At 46.5% G+C, this 20,337-nt stretch overlaps 1 protein-coding gene across 1 annotated transcript in view; it reads left to right on the plus strand.

The window, feature by feature from the left end:
• The window catches only part of SLC8B1 (solute carrier family 8 member B1), a 30,632-nt gene that overhangs the window by 1,743 nt on the left and 8,552 nt on the right, over window positions 1–20,337 (plus strand). Inside the window, exons 2-15 of the mRNA XM_083717837.1 lie at window positions 1,115–1,267; window positions 3,837–3,889; window positions 4,471–4,528; window positions 6,349–6,454; window positions 7,521–7,688; window positions 9,433–9,540; window positions 10,126–10,182; window positions 11,313–11,443; window positions 13,190–13,331; window positions 14,305–14,426; window positions 15,833–15,986; window positions 17,224–17,304; window positions 18,868–18,932; window positions 19,447–20,310. Coding sequence (XP_083573963.1) covers window positions 1,115–1,267; window positions 3,837–3,889; window positions 4,471–4,528; window positions 6,349–6,454; window positions 7,521–7,688; window positions 9,433–9,540; window positions 10,126–10,182; window positions 11,313–11,443; window positions 13,190–13,331; window positions 14,305–14,426; window positions 15,833–15,986; window positions 17,224–17,304; window positions 18,868–18,932; window positions 19,447–19,644 — 1,596 coding nt within the window. The 3' untranslated portion in view covers window positions 19,645–20,310. The remainder of the gene's footprint in view (window positions 1–1,114; window positions 1,268–3,836; window positions 3,890–4,470; window positions 4,529–6,348; window positions 6,455–7,520; window positions 7,689–9,432; window positions 9,541–10,125; window positions 10,183–11,312; window positions 11,444–13,189; window positions 13,332–14,304; window positions 14,427–15,832; window positions 15,987–17,223; window positions 17,305–18,867; window positions 18,933–19,446; window positions 20,311–20,337) is intronic.

Here is a 20,337-nt window from a genome sequence, read left to right on the forward strand (position 1 = left end):
TAGAAGCTTCAGCTGGTGTAGAATGCAGCAGCCTGCCTCATAATGGGGCTGGGCAGCCAGGAACACAGCATGCCAGCGTTCTGGGGTCTGGCAGCTGCTCCTCCTGTGCTCTCCTGGGAACAATCTGAGGTGGTGGTTTAGCTTTTTTGCAATACTGTGGGACCCAAATGCTAACTTGGTTTCCTAACTGTTGGTGCTCGCTGTTAACACCTTTCCCTCTGTTCCTAGTTCCTGTTGTAGTTTCATCTGGCATTCTTTTACAGCTCTGGCATTGAGTGGAGGGTTGGGCTGGATGGCCTCTAAGATCCCAAATGATCTAAAATTATCAAATCACCTGTGAAATGTGCAAAAGTCTTGGGGAAGAGAGGTTGGCACTCCCTTCATTTTCTTCCTTGAGAGCCTCTCCCAAGCAGGGCAAAAGGATCCTTTGATTTCTTATATAAGGGAGATTCAGATTCCCCTTTGTCTTAGGCCCTCCTATGGGCCTTTTTAATTTATTCGTTATTATTTTTTGATTGATTGATATCTCACCTTTTTCTCCAAGGAGCCCAAGATGGCATACATAGTTCTCCCCTTCCTCACTTAATCCCAACAATAACAACAACAACAGCCCTGTGCAGTAGATTTGGCTGAGAACACAGCAGGAGCGTAGGAAGCTGCTATAAACCGAGTCAGACCGTTGCTCCATCTACACCAGCTGTCAGCAGCTTCAGACAGGGTTCTCTCCCAGCCATACCTGGAGATGAGAGATTTAAACCTGGGACTTTCTGCCTGTAAGGCAGATTCCCTAACAAATATAAAATCAGACAACTTTTATTTATCTGTACGTTTACGTTTCCCGTTTTCCTCCAGCACACTCAAGGCAGTATGCATCCATCTCTCTCCCCTGTTATATCCTCACAGCAACTTTGTGAGGTAGGCTTGAGAGGCAGAGACGGGTCACTGAGTTAGCTTCACTTCCAAGTGGGGACTGGAAACCTGGTCTCCCAGGTCCAAAATCTGACTCTTCAACCACTGCACCATGTTGGCCCTCCATAAATAAATGATTGGCAGCGACTGGACCCCCACGGTGGGATTTCTGGTCTCTTAATTTTATTTATTTTTGTCCCTCCAGTGCAGAGAGGTGGGGAAGGAAAACATCTCCAGACGTTGCTTCTTCATCCGGAACAACCCAGACTGCCAGATGGATGGCGGGTTTCTCAACTACCTCAATGGAGCTTTCTGCGTTTTCCCTGCTGCTCTCCAACCTCTTGCAGTGACCCTCTATGTAAGGACCAAAGTAGAGGAATCTGGGTGGGTGGGAAGGAATTTTAGGAGCCCCCTTAATTGCGTTGCTGGTTGACTGCAGAGCCTGGGAGATGTCATGAGGGCCTCCTGACTCCTCTGAATACCAGTTGCCGCAGGAGGGGAGAGTGATCTTCTGCTCAATTCAAAAGTGTTGGTGCTCACCTTTAAAGTCCTAAACGACATCGGCCCAGTATATCTGAAGGAGCGTCTCCACCCCTGTTGTTCAGCGCAAACACTGAGGTTCAGAGCTGAGGGCCTTCTGGCAGTTCCCTCACTGAGAGAACTGAGGTTACAGGGAACCAGGCAGAGGGCCTTCTCAATAGTGGCACCCGCCCTGTGGAACGTCCTCCCATCAGGTGTCAAGGAAATACAGTGGTACTTTGGTTCTCAAACTTAATCCATTCTGGAAGTCCCTTCCAAACCAAAGCGTTCCAAAAGCAAGGCACGCTTTCCCATAGAAAGTAATGCAAAATGGATTAATGAATTTTACTCTCTAACGAGATCATTGAGCCATAAAATGAAAGCAATAAACAATGTACTGCAGTCACACAATCAATCAATCAATCAATCAATCAGTAGCTGAACTGGGTTTCACACAGTCACACAAAAAATGAGCCGCAAAAACAAAACACAAAATGAATAGCAAAACCAGACAGACCTCAGCGTAACACTCAAAATGGAAGTGTGGCACTCAAAACGAAGCACATTTGGCTTCCAAAAAATGTTCGCAAACCGGAACACTTATTTCCAGGTTTGAAGTGTTTGGGTTCCAAGTTGTTTGAGTACCAAGGCGTTTGAGAACCAAGGTACCACTGTAAGCAACTATCTGACTTTTAGAAGACATCTGAAGGCAGCCCTGTTTAGGGAAGTTTTTAATGTTTGATTCTATTTTTAATAATCTGTTGGGAGCCGCCCAGAGTGGCTGGGGAAACCCAGCCAGATGGGTGGGGTATAAATAATAAATTATTGTTATTAATAATAATTATTCCGGCTTTTGGTCTGATCCAGCAAGCATTGTATTAGCTGTATCTTGCACGTGGTGCTGACAGATTGCATGTGGCGCTGGGGGATTTTGAGCAAGAACAAGCAAACGTGAGCTGGTTCAGCTCGGCTGTGCAACAGGCGCCAGCTACTTAGGGGGAAGGAATGGCAGCCACATGTGGTGGAGCTGCGGGAAGGCAGATTGATCAAGCGCAAGGAACCGGCTCCATTTAAGAAAGAGGATCTGCCTTTTTTTTTCTGGGAAGAGGGACCAGGAAGGGATGACGCTGCAGCTAAGGGTGTTTGCTGGGTCAGGGCAAGGGCAGCTTTAGGAATGAGGAAGGTGGAGCAGGAGAACTTGCATTTTGGTATCTTTTCAGAGAATCTCCTCTTGTGAGTTTAGCCCAAGGCAAATTGCCTGATTTGCATTTGCCTTTGCAGGATCTGTACTGAGTTCTCCTCAGGCATCTTTGAATAAGGAAGTGAAAAGGCTGCGAAGTACGCAAGCCCCGTCTCTGCCCACCTGCTCTCTGCCCACCTGCGCACCCCAGAAGGTGCATATGTGGCTCCAGAGACCACAAGACTCTTAATCCCAGGGTCTGGGGTTCAAGCCCCACATTGCTCAAAAATATATATATCCTGTGTTGCAGGGGGTTGGATGAAACAATCCTTGGGGTCCTTTCTAACAAATCTATGATTCTATCTAATCAAGAATGGGAACTGTTATTGACCAGGATTCCTATCCCCATGGTGGGGATACATAGGCGCCCCTTTGGGCTAGTAATTGATCAGTTGTATGACAATTGGACAAGCCTGCCAAGATATGTAGAATGCATGCATGTTTTGATCTCTCTTCAGCTTTATCATTTTATTAAATAGTTATTTTATTTTTTTGTAAACCACTTTAAGGGGTCTCCCCCATTAAGTGGAGAGTGTGTGTATGTGTTGTGTGTGTATGTATGTATATATATTAAATAAATAAAAATCTGGAGGAGCATGCTGAGCACATTGGTCAACAGCTTAGCAGACAGAGTTAGCCTGCATATTCTTGGCATCTGCATGTTCAATACCAAATGTCTGAAGAAGGATCAGAAGTTGAGTTTATTTGTGATGACCACAGCTTGGTGCTTGGAACACCTGCTTTGCATGCAGAAGGTCCCAGATTTTAATTCCTGGCATCTCTAGGTAGGACTGGGGGAGAGTCACATCTAATCAGTGCAGATAATCCTGAGCTAGATGGCCTGATGGTCTGATTCTGTATAAAACAGCTTCCTGCACTCCCAGAAGTTGACCCAGGGCTGTAGGTTCTGCAACAAGTTAAATTAGTATTCTGCAATTAAATATAAGATAAAGGGAAAGGACTGACACCTGTTCTGAGAATTTAGGGTACAGCTGAGTTCTAAGAGTGTTTAAGTTCAGTAGCAGATTGATTGATTTATTGAGACTTTGGATTATCAGAACTATGTACAGTTTTTGGAAAAACATTTTGTTCAAGCCACAGAATGTTTTGGAGTCCTTCACTTTCCCTCCCCTTTTCACGACCGGAATTGTCTCTGGGTTTCCCGCAGGCTCTGTGGCTGGTTTATCTCTTTGTCATCCTTGGGGTCACAGCCGAGAAATTGTAAGTAACTATAATGCTAGGTGTCTCTCACTTCCTCTTCCGCCGCAAATTTTTAAAAGGTGGCTTCCTGGCCTTCAAATGGGGGGAAGGGCCATAACAGGATATAAGCTTGTTTGGAAATGGGATGCTGTCATTCAGAAATGGTTCTCTCTACTTCCTCTCCAGTTTGTCATTCATTCATATTTTATTATTATTAAGTGCATGCTGCTAAAAAATAGTCGCAAGACTCATCTGCACCGTGCATTTAAAAGCAGTCTTCTGCCACGTTAACAAGCATGGCTCCACCTGCAAAAAAATAATAAACCTGGGAACTGTAGTTTGCTGCTCATGTAGACTGCGCCTGACTGCCCTCCTGAACAGCAATTCCCCTTGTCACAGGAACATGACTCAGTGGCAAAAGTCCATTCCCCATGGCATCTCCAGGTTGTGTTGGGAGGGACCTCAGTCTGAAATCCTGCAGTGTAGACAATACAGAACCAATAATAGGGCTCTGAAAAAAAGCAGCTTCCTATATTCTTCATATGGGGGGAGGGGCAATGCATCAAACTTGTAACCTTTTTTTCTTTCCTTCCACCCTTAAGCTTCTGCCCCAACTTATCTGCCATCTCCACCAAGCTGAAGCTGGCGCACAATGTTGCAGTATCCTTTGCTGAATTTGTTCTGGGTCCTCAGAGGCACCAGAGAAGGGTGGAAAAGTGGGGAAGCTCATTGGGTCTTTTTCAGTCTCCTGTTATCTAACCCAGGGGTGGTCTGTTGCTAACAGGTGGAGGAACATGGTGAATTGAACCCCCCTCCCCGGCCCAGATTGCGATGGTTTAATCCAGAGGTGGAAGAATCCTTTTTTTCACATGGGCAACTTCCCAAGGGCCACATGCCAGGGGTGGGCGTGGCCAGAGGCAAAAAGAAGGCGGAGCATCAGGTGGGACCCTTAGCCCAAGGGTGTAGCCAACATGGTGCTCTGTAGTTTTTAAATTTGCACTACAACTCCCATCATCCCTGGTTATTGGCCATGCTGACCGAGGCTAATGGAAGCTGGAGTCCCAACAGCATCCAGAGGGGACCATGCTGGCTACCCCTGCTCCCAACCTTTCTACAGTATGCCCCATACCAGCCAGGGAGATTTCTACACCAGCACATTCTTCTCCATTCACCAGACAGACAGGCACCAAAGTTTTGGCCAGGCACAAAATCCTTTGGCAGGGAGGGTGGGGCACACAATAGAGCTGGTGGTGCGGTTCCTGGGAGAGTCCCGAAGGCCAGATGATGCCTGAAGGACTTCCTTTGCCCCCCTTGGCCTGAGATTTCCCACCCCAAGTTTAATCTTTTAGAAGGCGTTTTTTTAATCCACTGCAAAGCCCTGCGCTGGGTGCTGAAGGGCATCGCAACTGTGGCGTACAGTGGACGCTCGTGTTGCGAACGTGATCCGTGCGGGATGCACATTCTCAACCCGCATCTGCGCACGCGTGGGTTGCAATTCGGTGCTTCTGCGCAAAGCACGATATAGCGCTTCTGGCATGCACGACCGCCGAAACCTGGAAGTATGATGGACATTGGTTTGGGGCGAAACCGGGAAAGGGAGGGTGGGGTTTGGGAATCCAAAGGCTGTATAAATATTTTTTGATACTTTTTATTTCTGTTTTGGTATTAGTATAAAATTGGGAAATTCGTGGAAGGGAATCTGTGTCGACCTTAGAAAAAGGGTTTAAGTATAAGGATTGAGGTAAATAAGTTAAAATTTGATATATAAAATGAATTAAATATAATAATGAAATAAGGTTAAAAATTGGGGATAAGAACTTGTTGAATTAACATTTGGAATTGGAATACAAGAAGGGGAGGCGAGGGGAAGTCGTGGGAAATAAGGTACAAGAAAATAAGGACTGAAAGTATACTTGTTTTTGTTTTTTCTGTCTTTTTGTTTATCTGTCTTATTTGAAACTTCAATAAATATTATGTTTAAAAAAAAGAAAAAAGAAAGCTGGAAGTAACCCATTCCAGTACTTCTGGGTTTCGGCGGTCTGTAACCTGAAAAAACGCAACCTGAAGCGCCTGTAACCCAAGGTATGACTGTACAGTCATGCCTCGGGTTGAATGTGCTTCGGGATGAGCGTGTTCGAGTCGCACTCCACGGCAACCCGAAAGTAACGAAGCGTGTTACTTCCGGGTTTCACCGCATGCGCAGACGCTCAGAATGTCATCATGCACAGAAGCGCCGAAACATGACGCGCAGACACAGGTTACGTTTGCTTCTAGATGCGAACGGGGCTCTGGAACGGATCCCGTTCGCATCTAAAGGTACCACTGTACTGAGTTGAGCAGAACAAAAGGCGAGAGGCGTTGGCCACACCGAATTTTGGCCTCGCGCAAAATCTGAAAGAACAAAGCCACCGTCCTGGAATGAGGCCCATTCCCTCCACTGGGCCTGCTGTCTCCATTTCTTCCTTAGCCCTTTCCTTCATGGTGTCACCTTCCTGGCTTTTGGGAATGGCGCACCTGATGTCTTCAGCGCCGTCGTGGCTTTCTCCGACCCGCGGACAGCGGGCTTAGCTGTTGGAGCGCTCTTCGGTACGTGTCGCCAGGGTTTCCCCTCTGCAAACCCCCACGTGCCTTAGTGTGTGGGGCAAGGCCTGCTTCTGCTTGATGCCTCCCTTTCCAGGGAGGCGCAGGTTACAGCAACAGCCAAGGCGACATTTTTCCACCTTCACCGCATCAAGCAGTTGGTCCCTTACCTTTCCCGCCCCAACCTGTCCACAGTGATCCATGCAATGGTCACCTCCAGGCTTGACTACTGTAATTTGCTCTATGTGGGGCTGCCCTTGAAGCTGTCCCAGAAACTCCAGCGGGTGCAGAATGCTGCAGCGAGGCTCCTCACAGGGTCTCTGCCATGGGAGCATATTCACCCAGTGCTTTTCAAGCTGCACTGGCTCCCGGTGGAGTACAGGGTCAGATTTAAGGTGCTGCTTTTGACCTTTAAAGCCCTTCACGGCCTACGGAGGACCTTAAGATCCATAAATAGCAACACCCTAGTGGTCCCGGGCCTAAGGAAGTTAGATTAGCCTCAACCAGAGCCAGGGCCTTCCCTACACTGGCTCCGGTCTGGTGGAATGCTCTGTCTCATGAGACCAGGGCCCTGCGGGATTTGATTTCTTTCCGCAGGGCCTGTAAGACAGAGTTGTTCCGCCTGGCCTTTGGCTTGGAGCCAATTTGATTCCCTCCCCCTCTTTCTTTTTCCTTTCTCCTCCTGTGATGAGGCTGCATTTTAATATTTTAATGTTGTATTTTAATCTTGTTTTTAAGTTGTATTCATTCAACTTGTTTTTATTGTTGTTTGTTTGCCGCCCTGAGCCCGGCCTTGGCTGGGGAGGGCGGGAAATAAATAAAAATTATTATTATTCTGTGCCATCGCTGGATGGAAATCCGCCAGCAGACCAGCAGAGCCTTGTCCAACGATCATAAAGATTGCCTGGCTCTGTATGGCAGAAGGCCATTTACCAAGTATCTTGGCCCTAAGTGGTTCAGGGCTTTCTGTGCTAACAACAGACTCTGATCGTGGCTCCCTGATTGCTTGGCAGTCATGCCTTGCCAGTCTTCCAGCTATGTGGGAACTTACCCTTCCTTTCCTTTTCTCCAGGTGCCGGTATCTTTGTCACCACCGTCGTAGCCGGTGGCATAGCCCTGGTGAGGCCGTTCACTGCGGCCTCCAGGCCGTTCCTCAGGGATGCCATCTTCTACATGGTCGCTGTCTTCCTCACTTTCGTGGCCCTCTACTTTGAGGAGGTCAGCCTGGCAGAGGCCCTGAGTGAGTATATATGAAGGGCCAAGGGAAGCGAGTGCCATCATAGCTCGGGCAAAAGGTCCCTCTAAGTCCCAGGACGTTTGGGAACCTGTGGCTTTCTCCAGTGTCATCCCATCAGCCTGGCTGATAATCAGGAAATGACCGGAGTCTCAGGATTATATATGTACATCTAGGGGTTGGGCAGCATGTGGCTTGACAGCAGTACATGCGGAAAGGATCTAGGCGTCTTAATAGACCTCAAGCTTAACGTAAGTGAACAGTGTGATCCAACAGCAAAAAGCAGCTAAGGCAATTCTAGGTTGCATTAACATGTTTCTAGTGTCCAAGGGAAGTAATAGTCCTACTCTAGTCTGTTTTGGTCAGACTTACCTGGACTTCTCTGTCCAGTTCTGGGCACCCCATTTTAAGAAGGATATTGACAAGCTGGGACGTGTGCAGAGGAGGGCAACCAAGATGATCAAGGGTCTGGAAACTAAGCCTTATGAGGAACAGTTGAGGGAGTTGGGTATATTTAGCATAGAGAATAGAGGACTGAGAGGTGTTTTTTATATTGTGATTTTTTGTTGTGAACTTCCCTGAGATCTATGGCAGTACAGTGGTGCCCCGCAAGACGAACGCCTCACAAGACGGAAAACCCGCTAGACGAAAGGGTTTTCCGTTTTGGAGGCGCTTCGCAAAACGAATTTCCCTATGGGCTTGCTTCGCAAGACGAAAATGTATTGCGAGTTCCTGCGGGTTCCCCCCCCTTTTTCTAAGCAGCTAAGCCGCTTATCAGCTGATCCTCCGCTAAAAGCCGCTAAACCGCTAATAGCGCTAATCCGCTAAGCTGTCAATGGGCTTGCTTCGCAAGACGAAAAAACCGCTAGACGAAGAGCCTCACGGAAGAGCCTCACGGAACGGATTAATTTCGTCTTGCGAGGCACCACTGTATACAAATTGTTGTTGCTAATTAATTAATTAATTAATTAATAGCTGTCTATTTGAAGACCTATCAAATGGAAGATAAAGCAAGCTGGTTTTCTGCTGCTCCAAAGGGTGGGATCCGAACCAATGGATTCAAAGGGAGATTATGACTAAACATTAGGCAAAAAATTTTGATGCTAAGAGCTGTTCAACAGTGGAATGAACTACCCTGGAAGGTTTTGGACTCTCCTTCACTGAAGGATTTTAAACAAGTTGGATGGCCATCTGCCAGGGATTTTTTGGCAGTGGTTGCAAGAGCAATGGGCAAGATGACTGTTCCAACTCTCTCTGAGCTGTGAATTGTAGTTTATTGCACATGCTGAGAGTTACTCCTCTCTCAGAGCTACAATTCCCAGAGGTCCCTTGGAAAGAAGGATTGACTGTTAAACCTCTCTTGAGAACTGTAGCTTTGTGAGGGTAATAAGAATATCTTGGCACCCTAAACGCACTACAGCTCCCAGGATTCTTGGGGGTGGGGAGCTATGACCGTTCAAAGTATTATCATAGGGCTTTTAATATAGGTAGGATTGGGACCTCTACATTGAAAACACATCCTTTCCCTCAAAGAATTCTGGGCACTGTAGTTTGTTTAAGGATTGCTGTGGATTACCCTTACTCTGCCGGGTAAACTACAGTGCTCACAACTCTTTGAGGGAAAGGATGTTCTTCGGATGTGCTCTAAAAGTAACAGTGGGTACGCAGACAGGGGCCTGTGTTAAATTGTGTGGTGGTGCAGGATGAGCAGGGCAAACGGGCTGTTGTGAAGGGTTGGCTTCTCCTGCAGGTTACCTCTGTCTCTACATCTTCTACGTCCTGACGGTTGTCGTCTCTACGTGGCTCCACAAGAGGCAGCGGAGGGAGAGGCCGGGACCTTCTAGCCCTGCAGAGCCAGGTGAGGGGTGCAAAGACATGTAGGGAAATCCTTCTCTTGCTTTGCATGCAGACCCTCCCAACCCTTATACAGTGGTACCTCAAATGCCTTAGTACTCAAACAACTTGGAACCCAAAAACTGCAAACCTGAAGTAAGTGTTCCGGTTTGCGAACTTTTTTCGGAAGCCGAATGTGCTCTGTTTTGAGTGTTATGCTTCCGATTTGAGTGTTACGCTGGGATCTGTCTGTTTTTGCTATTTATTTTGTGGTGTGTTTTTTTGGCGGCTCTTTTGTTTTTGTGACTGCGACTGTGCGGAACCCAGTTCAGCTACTGATTGATTGATTGTGTGACTGCAGTACATTGTTTATTGCTTTCATTTTATGGCTCAATGGTCTCATTAGATAGTAAAATTCATGTTTAATTCATGTTTTGGGGGTTGTTTTTAAAAGTCTGGAACGGATTAATCCATTTTGCATTACTTTCTATGGGAAAGCATGCCTTGGTTTTGGAATGCTTTAGTTTTGGAATGGGCTTCCGGAACAGATTAAGTTTGAGAACCAAGGTAGCACTGGTAACTATTCTTTCCTCTCCTCGTCTTGCTGCAGAGCTGCCAACAGACTCTGAAGATGGGGACACTTCAAGTGCCAATGGAGGCGAATACGGTGAGTCGCATTTGAGCCCGTTTCTCCCGAGGGCTGAACAGATAACACACCAACTCTTACGACAAGTGATGCAACCCTTTGATCAGAAAATCAAAACTAAGTCAGGTTTTAAAAAAATTAAAAATAAAATTATTTGGTTTTTCAGATTAAAATTTTAAGGTCATATATCAAACATAGATCCATAAAAACAAGATTCCAATGAATCTCCTGGACTTCCATCCTCCCCTTTGTGGGTCCTGTTATTAATCATTTCCTCCTGCATCTTTCATGATGATCCAAATCTTTTACATCTCCATTGTATCTAGAATTCACCCTTAAACGACAAGTGATATTCCAACTCTACTGACAATTTTAACGGTTTACAACTGTTTACTAACAGGTCTTAGTTAATGCATTGGTTGGAGGATATGATAATAATTAAGGGACCTGTGTATTAAGAAAACACTAGCTTATTGCTTGAAGCTTTTTTTTATTCTGGTGTGTTACTGTAATAGGGGATGGTGCCAAAAACGTGTTGGTCTGGCGCAGTAGAAATATATATTAAAAAAAAAAATTGTCCAGTGGCACACAAAAGCTTATACCAAGAACAAACTAAGGTGCCACTGGACAAATTTTTATATATATTTCTATTTGATGATGATGATGATGATGATTTTAAAAGTATGGTTTTCGTTTGTGGACCATCTTTGCTCTTTACTATTTCGCAGCCTATATTAAGGTGTTTGGCACTGCAAATTTTGTTTTAAATTTCATGCGTCAAGAGGCGGGTGATAAAACAGCCCTCCATGCATAGAAAGAATTGGGGGGGGGGCGGAGTGTGTACTGTTCCCATTGCCCCATGATCCAATAATCTCCCAGTGCCTGCCATTTCAACATCTGTCGGAAGGAGTTCTGTGCATGCATCCTGACTGAGGCTTTACAACCATTTGCACATAGAGCAACTCCTGGTGTGCGTTGAATGTGTGTGACTGGGGGGAGCGGCTTCGATAGCCTTGCAACCTCCTCCACACATAAATAATATTTCTGTGCCACCCTCCCTGCAAACATTTTCCAGTTGGCTGACAGCTCTGTCAGTTTCTCCTTTCTGGGCCGGCTCTATCTATCTCACTTTACCCTCTCTCTGCGCATAGGGGAAGAATACCGACCTTTGCTGCCTTCGGAAGAGAGCACCCTCCAGATTCTGACACACTCCTTGAATCCTCTGGATTACCGAAAATGGAGGAGGAAGCCCTGCTATTGGCGGCTGCTCAAGATCTGCAAGGTTACTCTCTTTAAATGCATTTTTATTTTCTATTTTTTTACTTCCATCAATTTATTTTTTTCAGCCAGCAACAGGCATTCAGGAACGGACTTTGCACATTATGTACAATATGTACAATAATGCCAAACAAAACAACTCAAATAGGAGTCACCCTATTCCCCTTGGAATGCTGCTAACAACTCTCAGAGCACCTAACAAACAACAGCTCCCAGAATCCTTTGGGGAGAGCCATGTTTAAAGTGGTATCATGGCACTTTAAATGTTTGATGTGTGAATGTGGTGTCCACATTTAAAGCACCTCCGAAGGATACGCTCTTTCCCTCAAAGAATTCTGGGAACTGTAGTATTACCCCTCGCAGTGTTACAATCTCCAGAAACTCTTGACAAATAGCAGCTCCCAGAATCCTTTGGAGGAAGCCATGACTGTTTAAAGTGATATCATAGTGTGAATGTGGCCTGAGCCTCATGTCCCTCACACTGGGACATTTCTACTTCCACTATTCTCCCTTCTTCCCCCCCCCCCCACCCCAGTCTGGGAAGCTCTTGTCTGAGGAGAAGGTTGCTTCATGGCTGGCGGCAATGAACAACCACCTAAAGCCCAACTTTCACACCCGTGGTCTCTGAGGTGTAAAAGGTCTGCAGACGGTGTCACAGCCACTTCACTTTTCTGGTGGCTTTTGCATGTCCCTTGTGACATGCATGAAACAGCACAGAAGTTACCTCAGCACAAAATAACAGTCTAGACATTGATGATGACAGTTGTGTGGGAACCTTGGCCAGAGATGGAGGAACCTGCGGCCCTTCCCTGTCTTTTGGCCGTAACTGGAAAGGGCTGGTGGGGATTGTGTCCTCTACTCAGTATATTTTTGGACTCCTCAAGTCCTCCATCTTTGCCCCTAGGCCAGAAGTGGGTAGACTCCAGGCGTGACAGATTACTTGGGCCACCGTTGGGTCGATACATATGAATTTTAAATCGTGTTTGTATTTCCTCCCCCTACCTTTATTGTTATAGACCTCTGAAGGCAGCCCTTTTCAGGGAAGTTTTTTTTATGGTTGATGTATTTTTAGTATTCTGTTGGGAGCCACCCAGAATGGCTGGGGCAACTCAGATAGGCATATTATTATTATTATTATTATTATTATTATTATTATTATTATTTAATTAATCAGTGCTTTTTTTCTTTAAAAAATGTTTAGGGGTATTCTCATTTTCCTACTCATATTGAAATACTGCCCCTCAATGAGGTCAAACTTAGATTCACAAAATGTTTAGGGGTATGCGTAGCCCCAGAAAAAAACACTGATCATTATTATTATTATTAAAAACATTGTTTAAAAAACATTAATTTTTGCCTATTTGTATCAAGCAGGCACCTTCACTCTACTCTTTTAGGCACCTGCTAAAAAACATTTCAAGGCAAGCCTATCTAGCTATCTAGAATGCTGACATGTGGTTTAGCCTGTCTTTTGCTGATTTTAATTCTTTGAATGTTTAAATTGTTGTTGTTTTACTAAATTGTTGCTTTCAAGTGTTTTTATTGTTCTAGTCGTTATTTTTTTAAAAACCGCTTTGAGGTTTATTAATTTTTTAACAGTCAATTTAATGAAATAATTAAATAACAAATTCGAATTTTTAAAAAGGCACCTAAGAGTCCCTGCTGTTGATATGCCCGTTCGTGCAGATGTGGCAATCGCCTCCACATGTTATAGCACTTTCACCCACCCCCTGTTTTCTCTCCTCCCCAGCTGCCAGTGGAGTTTGTGCTGCTGCTGACTGTGCCCATTGTGGACCCTGACAGGGAAGATCAGAACTGGAGGCGGCCCTTGAACTGCCTTCACCTCATCACTGGGCCCCTTGTCTGCATCCTCACACTGAAGTCTGGCACATGTAAGCACCCGCCTTTCCTCCCAAGGGCAGTGTGGCCCTTTGATCCCCTTTTTGCCCTATGTGTATTTGTAGAGAATGCTTGAACAAGGCTACAGTCCAATCTGGTGTAAGGCTGCTTCCTAAGCGTTTTGGGCCACTTAAAGTGATGTACGAATGCATGTTGTTACTCCTTCATTACTCCATTGTTCATCGTTACTCCATCAGCCATGGGTAGGCAAACTAAGGCCTGGGAGCCAGGTGTGGCCCAGTCGCCTTCTATTTTTTATTTTATTATTTATTATTATTATTATTATTATTATTATTATTATTATTATTATTATTTTTATAACAAAACATATTATCCAAAAACATATCCTTATTCCCCCCCCCCATTTTTCCTCCCTCCCCCCTCCCCCCACAGAACCCCCCCAACTTCCCTCAGTTCCAGTCTTTGGTTTCTCCAATAATGCTATTTTCTGCATGTTACAAAGTTGTATAGATCCTCAAACTGTTTAGCTGATTATTATCAGTAAAAAAATTGTGAATGTTTATTCAAAACCTACCAATGAGTCCAGTTTGCTTTGTGGCCCAGTCGCCTTCTAAATCCAGCCCGCGGACGGTCCAGGAATCAGTGTGTTTGTACATGAGTGGAATGTGTCCTTTTATTTAAAATGCATCTCTGTGTTATTTGTGGGGCCTGCCTTGTGTTTTTACATGAGTAGAATGTGTGCTTTTATTTAAAATGCATCTCTGGGTTGTTTGTGGGGCATAAGAATTCATCCCCCCCCCATAGATAGATAGATAGATAGATAGATAGATAGATAGATAGATAGTCCGGCCTCCCACAAGGTCTGAGGGACAGTGAACCGGCCCCCTGCTGAAAAAGTTTGCTGACCCCAACACCACCCTCCCCATTTCAAATTACGGGAATGAATCAACCTCGTTGAATATAAGAAGGCTAACTTAGTGTCTCCATTCTCTTGCTGTCTTGCAGATGGGTTTCATAAAATCCACGGGGTCTTCCCAGTTTGGGGCCTGGTGGTCCTTCTGGCGGCTGCCTTGGCTGTTGTCGTCTTCTGCACTACGAAGAACGAAGAGCCACCCCGATATCACTGGGTGAGCACCGTTGCTCAAATCTCTCTCGTGAACCTTTTCATCCTGCACCGAGAGCTGTTTAGCAATCAGTCCCTTTTCACAGGGAGCTCTGGGAATTGTAGCTCTGTGAGGGGGGGGATAGGGGGGGTGTCTCCTAATAACTCTCAGCACCCTGAACAAACTGCAGCTCCCAGTATTGTTGGGGGGAAGAAGCCATGATTGTGTAAAGTGGCATCATAGTGTTTTATAAACACTTGGTACAAATGTGGCTCTTGTCATGTTCATTCATTTCAATGGGTCTTCTCTGAGTAAATCGTAGTTTAATACAGCAAGCCCACAACTTATGTGTATTTGATTTGTGCGCATTCAGCTTTTACACACTTGACCAAAAAACTTTATTTTTTTAAGAGAAAGAGGGCTGAAAGGGGGCAGGCGTCCAGAAAATAGCAATCACACCTGCCACTGAACTCAATATGTTTTGGGAATACAGTGGTGCCTCTAGATATGAACTTAATTTGTTCCGGAGGTCCGTTCTTAACCAGAAAACCGTTCTTAACTTGAGATACCACTTTAGCTAATGGGGCCTCCTGCTGCCGCCGTGCCTCCAGCGCACGATTTCTGTTCTCATCCTAAGGTAAAGTTTTTAACCCGAGGTACTACTTCCGGGTTAGCGGAGTCTGTAACCCGAAATGTTTGTAACCCAAGGTGTTTTTAACCTGAGGTACTACAGTAGTAGTGATAATAATAATAATAATAATAATAATAATAATAATAATAATAATAATAATAATAAATTTAAAAAAAATATTATTTATACCCCACTCATCTGGCTGGGTTTCCCTAGCCACTCTGGGTGGCTTCCAACAGTATATTAAAAAGACCATAAAGCATCAAATATTAAAAAGTTCCCTAAACAGGGCTGCCTTCAGATGTCTTCTAAAAGTCAGATAGTTGTTTATTTCCTTGACATCTGATGGGAGGGCGTTCCACAGAGCGTTCCACCGAGAAGCCCCTCTGCCTGGTTCCCTATAACCTCACTTCTTGCAGTGAGGGAACCGCCAGAAGGCCCTTGGAGCTGGACCTCAGTTTCTGGGCTGAATGATGGGGGTGGAGACACTCCTTCAGGTATACTGGGCCAGTATATGCAGTTTTGGCTTCAGGCATGATCCCTGGAATGCAAACCCCACGTAAATTGTGGGCTTATTGTACCACGTATTCTGTGGGTTTACAGATAGCATAAAACAGGTGATGCAGGTTTACTGTCACATATACGGCAGCAGCCCATTTAACAGCCAGACACAACCAAGGGGCAAGGAGAAGTTTGTTTCCCCCTGACAACAAAGGAAAGTAGCTTTGTGAAGGCCCTTGTTGATAATTCTCTACTCCTCCCCCCCCCCCCGGATCTTTTTCTCATGGTGCCACAACAGTTATTTGCCTTCCTGGGCTTCCTGGTCAGCGCCTTGTGGATCAACGCTGCTGCCACAGAGGTGGTGAATGTCTTGAGGACTTTGGGGGTGATCTTCCGACTGAGCAACACTGTCTTGGGGCTGACGCTGCTGGCCTGGGGGAACAGCATTGGAGGTGAGGGAAAGAGGCCTTGGGCATTTATGTATGTATTGCATTTATATCCTGCCCCACCCCCGAGGAGACCCGCAGTCACTTACAAGCAGTGGAGGCCCCCAGAGCAGGAAAAAGGAACAATAGCCCCCTCCTGCTGCTTTTATACCCAGCAAATAGGTGAATACCTGTGAATACCTGGCTTGGCTGCCAAAGTAAACTTTATCTGTCCGGAGCGCCACTCACCCGTGGCCAACTCAATCGCTGGCAGAATCTGTGAGTGGGCGTTTCTTAAACTTCCCCCAGCAAAGAAGCTCCTTGATGCCCAGTCTGCGCCTCCCCTCTCTGCGCGAATGCCTTCTGCGCAAAGAGGGCGTGGGCAGTGGAGGACCCCTTCCCTCCCCGCTTCTCCTGAGCAAGGAGTCCTGGGACCGCCTCGCCACTTCCGACTCCTGGAGCTGCGTTTATTCTCTTCCCCAGAAGATGAGCTACTTCTCCCAATCCCTGGAGGCTCTCTATAATCCATCTGGCTTTTGCTCTCCCCCTCCGGCATTGATGGCAGCTCCCTGACAGATATAAATATAAACATACCCGACAGCCTGTTTCCTCTGTGAGTTTGTCTAATCCCTGCACCACCATTTCATTTAAAAAAAGAAACCTAAGTTAGCGACCCATCACCACTTCAGAATAGCTCTGCTTTGGTTATGATGGGCTGCATGACAGATCAGTCAAGCAGCCTATGCAGTCCCAGCATCCTTTTCACCCAGTTGGCCAATCGGATGCCTTTGGGAGGCCCCACAAACAGACCACATGTATAGCACAGCTTTCTGATGGGAAAACACCGTGGTGCAGTGGCAGGGCATCTGCTTTGCATGCAGAAGGTCCCGGGTTCAACCCCCGATCTCTCCAGCTTAAAAGGGTTAGACAGTGTGGGTGAGAGGAAAAGGCTCTCCTCTGACCGAGGCTGTGTTAGAGCTGCTGCCAGTCAGCGTAGACAATACTAGGCTCAGATGGTGAAAACTCGCCTGGTTGAAAACCGTTTCCTAAGCCTATGAGGCACTCATCCCTAGCTAGCAGGACCAGTGGTCAGGGATGATGGGAATTGTAGTCCAAAAACAGCCGAAGACCCAAGTTTGGGAACCCCCCCTGACACTGTTTCCTCCCCACAAAATGAACCTGCATCAACAAATCCAATCTGTGGGGGCTAACGTTAATATATATTGATGTGTGTGCCCCCCCTTTTCCCTTACTTTTCTTTCAGACACCTTCTCAGACCTCACGATGGCTCGGCAGGGATACCCCCGCATGGCCTTTTCTGCCTGCTTTGGTGGCATCATCTTCAGTATCCTTGTGTCATTGAAATTCTACTCAATATCGATCCAGAGTAGATTCCAGATGTATAGTTAGCAGAGTAAAAACTTAAACAGGTTGCGGGATTCCCAAAAAATAGACTAGAGGCAATTAATATTTCATCCAGCAGAGCTTTACTGAAGGCAAATGAGCATAATGGTCACAAATCCAATACATTCAGGATTGGCACAGTCCATAAGAAATCCAGTTGCAGCAGACTTAACTTAAACTTACAATAATTTATAATAAGTCTAAACCTTAACACTAAGCATACTGTGTACAAAACACCACACCAGAAGGAAAGAGAGATAGAGATAGAGACTTTTATAGTCAGCATGACCTTGACACAGTTGAGATAGCAGAGCCAGTTTTAAGCCAGCTGTACTCAGCTTCTCTGAAGGAATAACCCAAACATCATGAACCTTCTGCTTGCTTCTTTCACACAGAGAAGCTTCCAGAACCCTCTTGAATTAAGTTGAATTCGGAAAGATCTCTACACATCAGATCAGTGGAATTTGCTGCCAAGGAGTGTGGTGGAGTCTCCTTCTTTGGAGGTCTTTAAGCAGAGGCTTGACAACCATATGTCAGGAGTGCTCTGATGGTGTTTCCTGCTTGGCAGGGGGTTGGACTCGATGGCCCTTGTGGTCTCTTCCAACTCTATGATTCTATGAGACCCAAAGTGAGACTTTGCAGGTGATCTCCTGATGGGTTGCAGTCTGCCTTGCCAGACTGGGGCTGCACTCCCTGGAAGGCCTTCATAGGCATCCTGTGTTGGTCCTCAAGACTGACCTGGGATGCGTAGCAGTAGTGGTAATAATTTTTAAAACGTGAGTGCACACACACCTTCTGCAAACTTGGCATTAAGGTCTGAATGCACCTAGAACCCTAACCCTCAAGACCTCCCCACTTAACCCAGGAAAGTTGGGTGGAGCAGGTACACTTGCCACATGCTGAGAAGTTGGGGGTGGGACTGGCCTCTGCACCAGGTGTGGGGAAGCATTTGCCCTCCCAGTGTTGCTGGACTACAACTCCCATTGGCCCCCACGGACAGGGATGATGGGAGTTGTAGTCCAACGACGACTGGTGGACCAATGGTTCCCAACACCTACTCTGCATGTTTCCTCCTTTTGCCCTTGTTTTATTGATCAGCCATATCCCTCTGGGAAGCTCATGAGCAGAACAGTGGAGGCAGTACCCCCCCAGTCTCCTGTTTGCAGGAGAGTAAATGTGCTCAAAAGGTATGCTGCTTCTGGATGGAGAGGCTCCATTGAAGCTGCCCTGGACAAACTGTTGCACGTAGATCCTAGCTCTGTGTGCCTTCGTCAGAGAAAGTCAGTGGATTTTGCTTGCTGTGTTACAAACCAGTGCCTGGGGCTTCCAGCAGCGAGAAGCCAGCTGGCTCTATTTCACATCCACTCCTTGCGTGACTTTGCTCTCAGCCTGGGTTTGCTGGCTAGGTCCATGGCCTCTGTGGGACTGGGGAGGGAAGGGAGGACAGTCGGTCACTGATTGAGTGCTTTTCCTGGCCAGATTGTCTCCTGAACTTTGCCGGCAGATATGCTCGTTGGTGTTGGACTCGGCTGCCTCCTTCAGATGACGAGCAGCAAGCTAGTCGTGAGGGTACAGGCGCGCTCATTGCCATTTCTCCTTCCACTCGGGGGGTGGGGGGGGGAACCTGCAGTCCTCCAAATGCTGTCAGACTCCCAACTCCCAGTCAGGGACAATTGATGGTTCAAAGGCAGCCCTAAGTACAGTGCTTTGCAATAGTCTTTACCAGAGCATAGACAACTGAAGCCAGGCTGGCCATGTTCATGTCCAACAGTCAGGGATGATGAGGGATGTAGCCCAACAACATCTGGAGGGCACAGCATAGATAGCTGCTTTACCCTGAGCCAGCCCATCTATTCCAGCAATGTCTACACTGGCTTGCAGCATCTCTCCAGGAATTCAGACAAGGAAGTATTTCCCAGCTCAACCTGGAGATGCCAGGCTTTGAACCTGGGACCTTCGGCGTGCACGGCAGATGTTCTACCACTGAGCCACAGCCCTTGCCCACTTTGGCTGTCCTGTGTGAGGTCTAGTCCTCCATGGCATCGGGTGTGCTCACTCCCCTTTTCCGGTCTCCCCTTTGCAGCTGGAATCCGAGGGCCTTCTGGTGTGGATCCTGGCCGGTGCGCTGGGCCTCAGCCTGATCTTCTCCTTCCTCTCTGTGCCCGCTCAGTGCTTTCATCTGGGGCACGGCTACGGCTGCTGCCTCATCGTCTACTACCTGGTCTTCTTGACCGTTGCACTGCTGACGGAGTTCAGGGTGATCCGGCTGGCCTCCATCTGAAGAAGACATCTCTCATCGTGGACCTCCTTCTGACGTTGTCACGGAATGGTGATGGGGTTGCAAATGTCCCCCTCTTGCGACCGAGCTGCTCTACTTGAAGACATTGCCTTGCAACAAGCACACACCCCCGGCGAGTGCCCAAAGGGACCTGGTTGTCAGGTTTGACTGTTACCCGCTGCTCGGAGGGAAGACCACAACTCAAACCTCGGGAACTTATGCAGAGCCCCAGGCAAGCTCGTGTTAGGTTGCTGCGGTCATTCAAGGCACAAAGGTGCCACCTGCTTTTAAAGACCTATATTATAAGTCAGGGATCATTTGGCCTTGGGGACAGGCCATCGGTTCCCCCAATCAGTATTAACTTTTCATATAAGGAAAGGCATTATTTAGGTTTTAAACAAAAGCTTTTTTTAAAAAAAAGAAAAGCACATTGTCAGGTTTTTTGGGGATGGGTTTTGCAAGGAGTGGTTTTTAGATCCTGTCTGTGTTGAAAGATGGTAAAGCATACTGCTCCCAGTATGTACTTCTCGTGGCTCTTAGTTTTCTCAAGTTTCGGTTGGAAACTGCAAATTTACAACTAAGAGGTATTGCATTAAAAAAAAAACAACCATTCACACAACACCCTTTTATTTCCAGTATTCAGCAGTGAGTGCCAGGGGCGGATCTACAGTCATACAGTGGCGTAGCGTCGGGGGT

This window comes from Podarcis gaigeae (genome assembly GCF_964106915.1).
Source record: "Podarcis gaigeae genome assembly, chromosome: 16".
In the NCBI taxonomy this organism is placed as follows: domain Eukaryota; kingdom Metazoa; phylum Chordata; class Lepidosauria; order Squamata; family Lacertidae; genus Podarcis; species Podarcis gaigeae.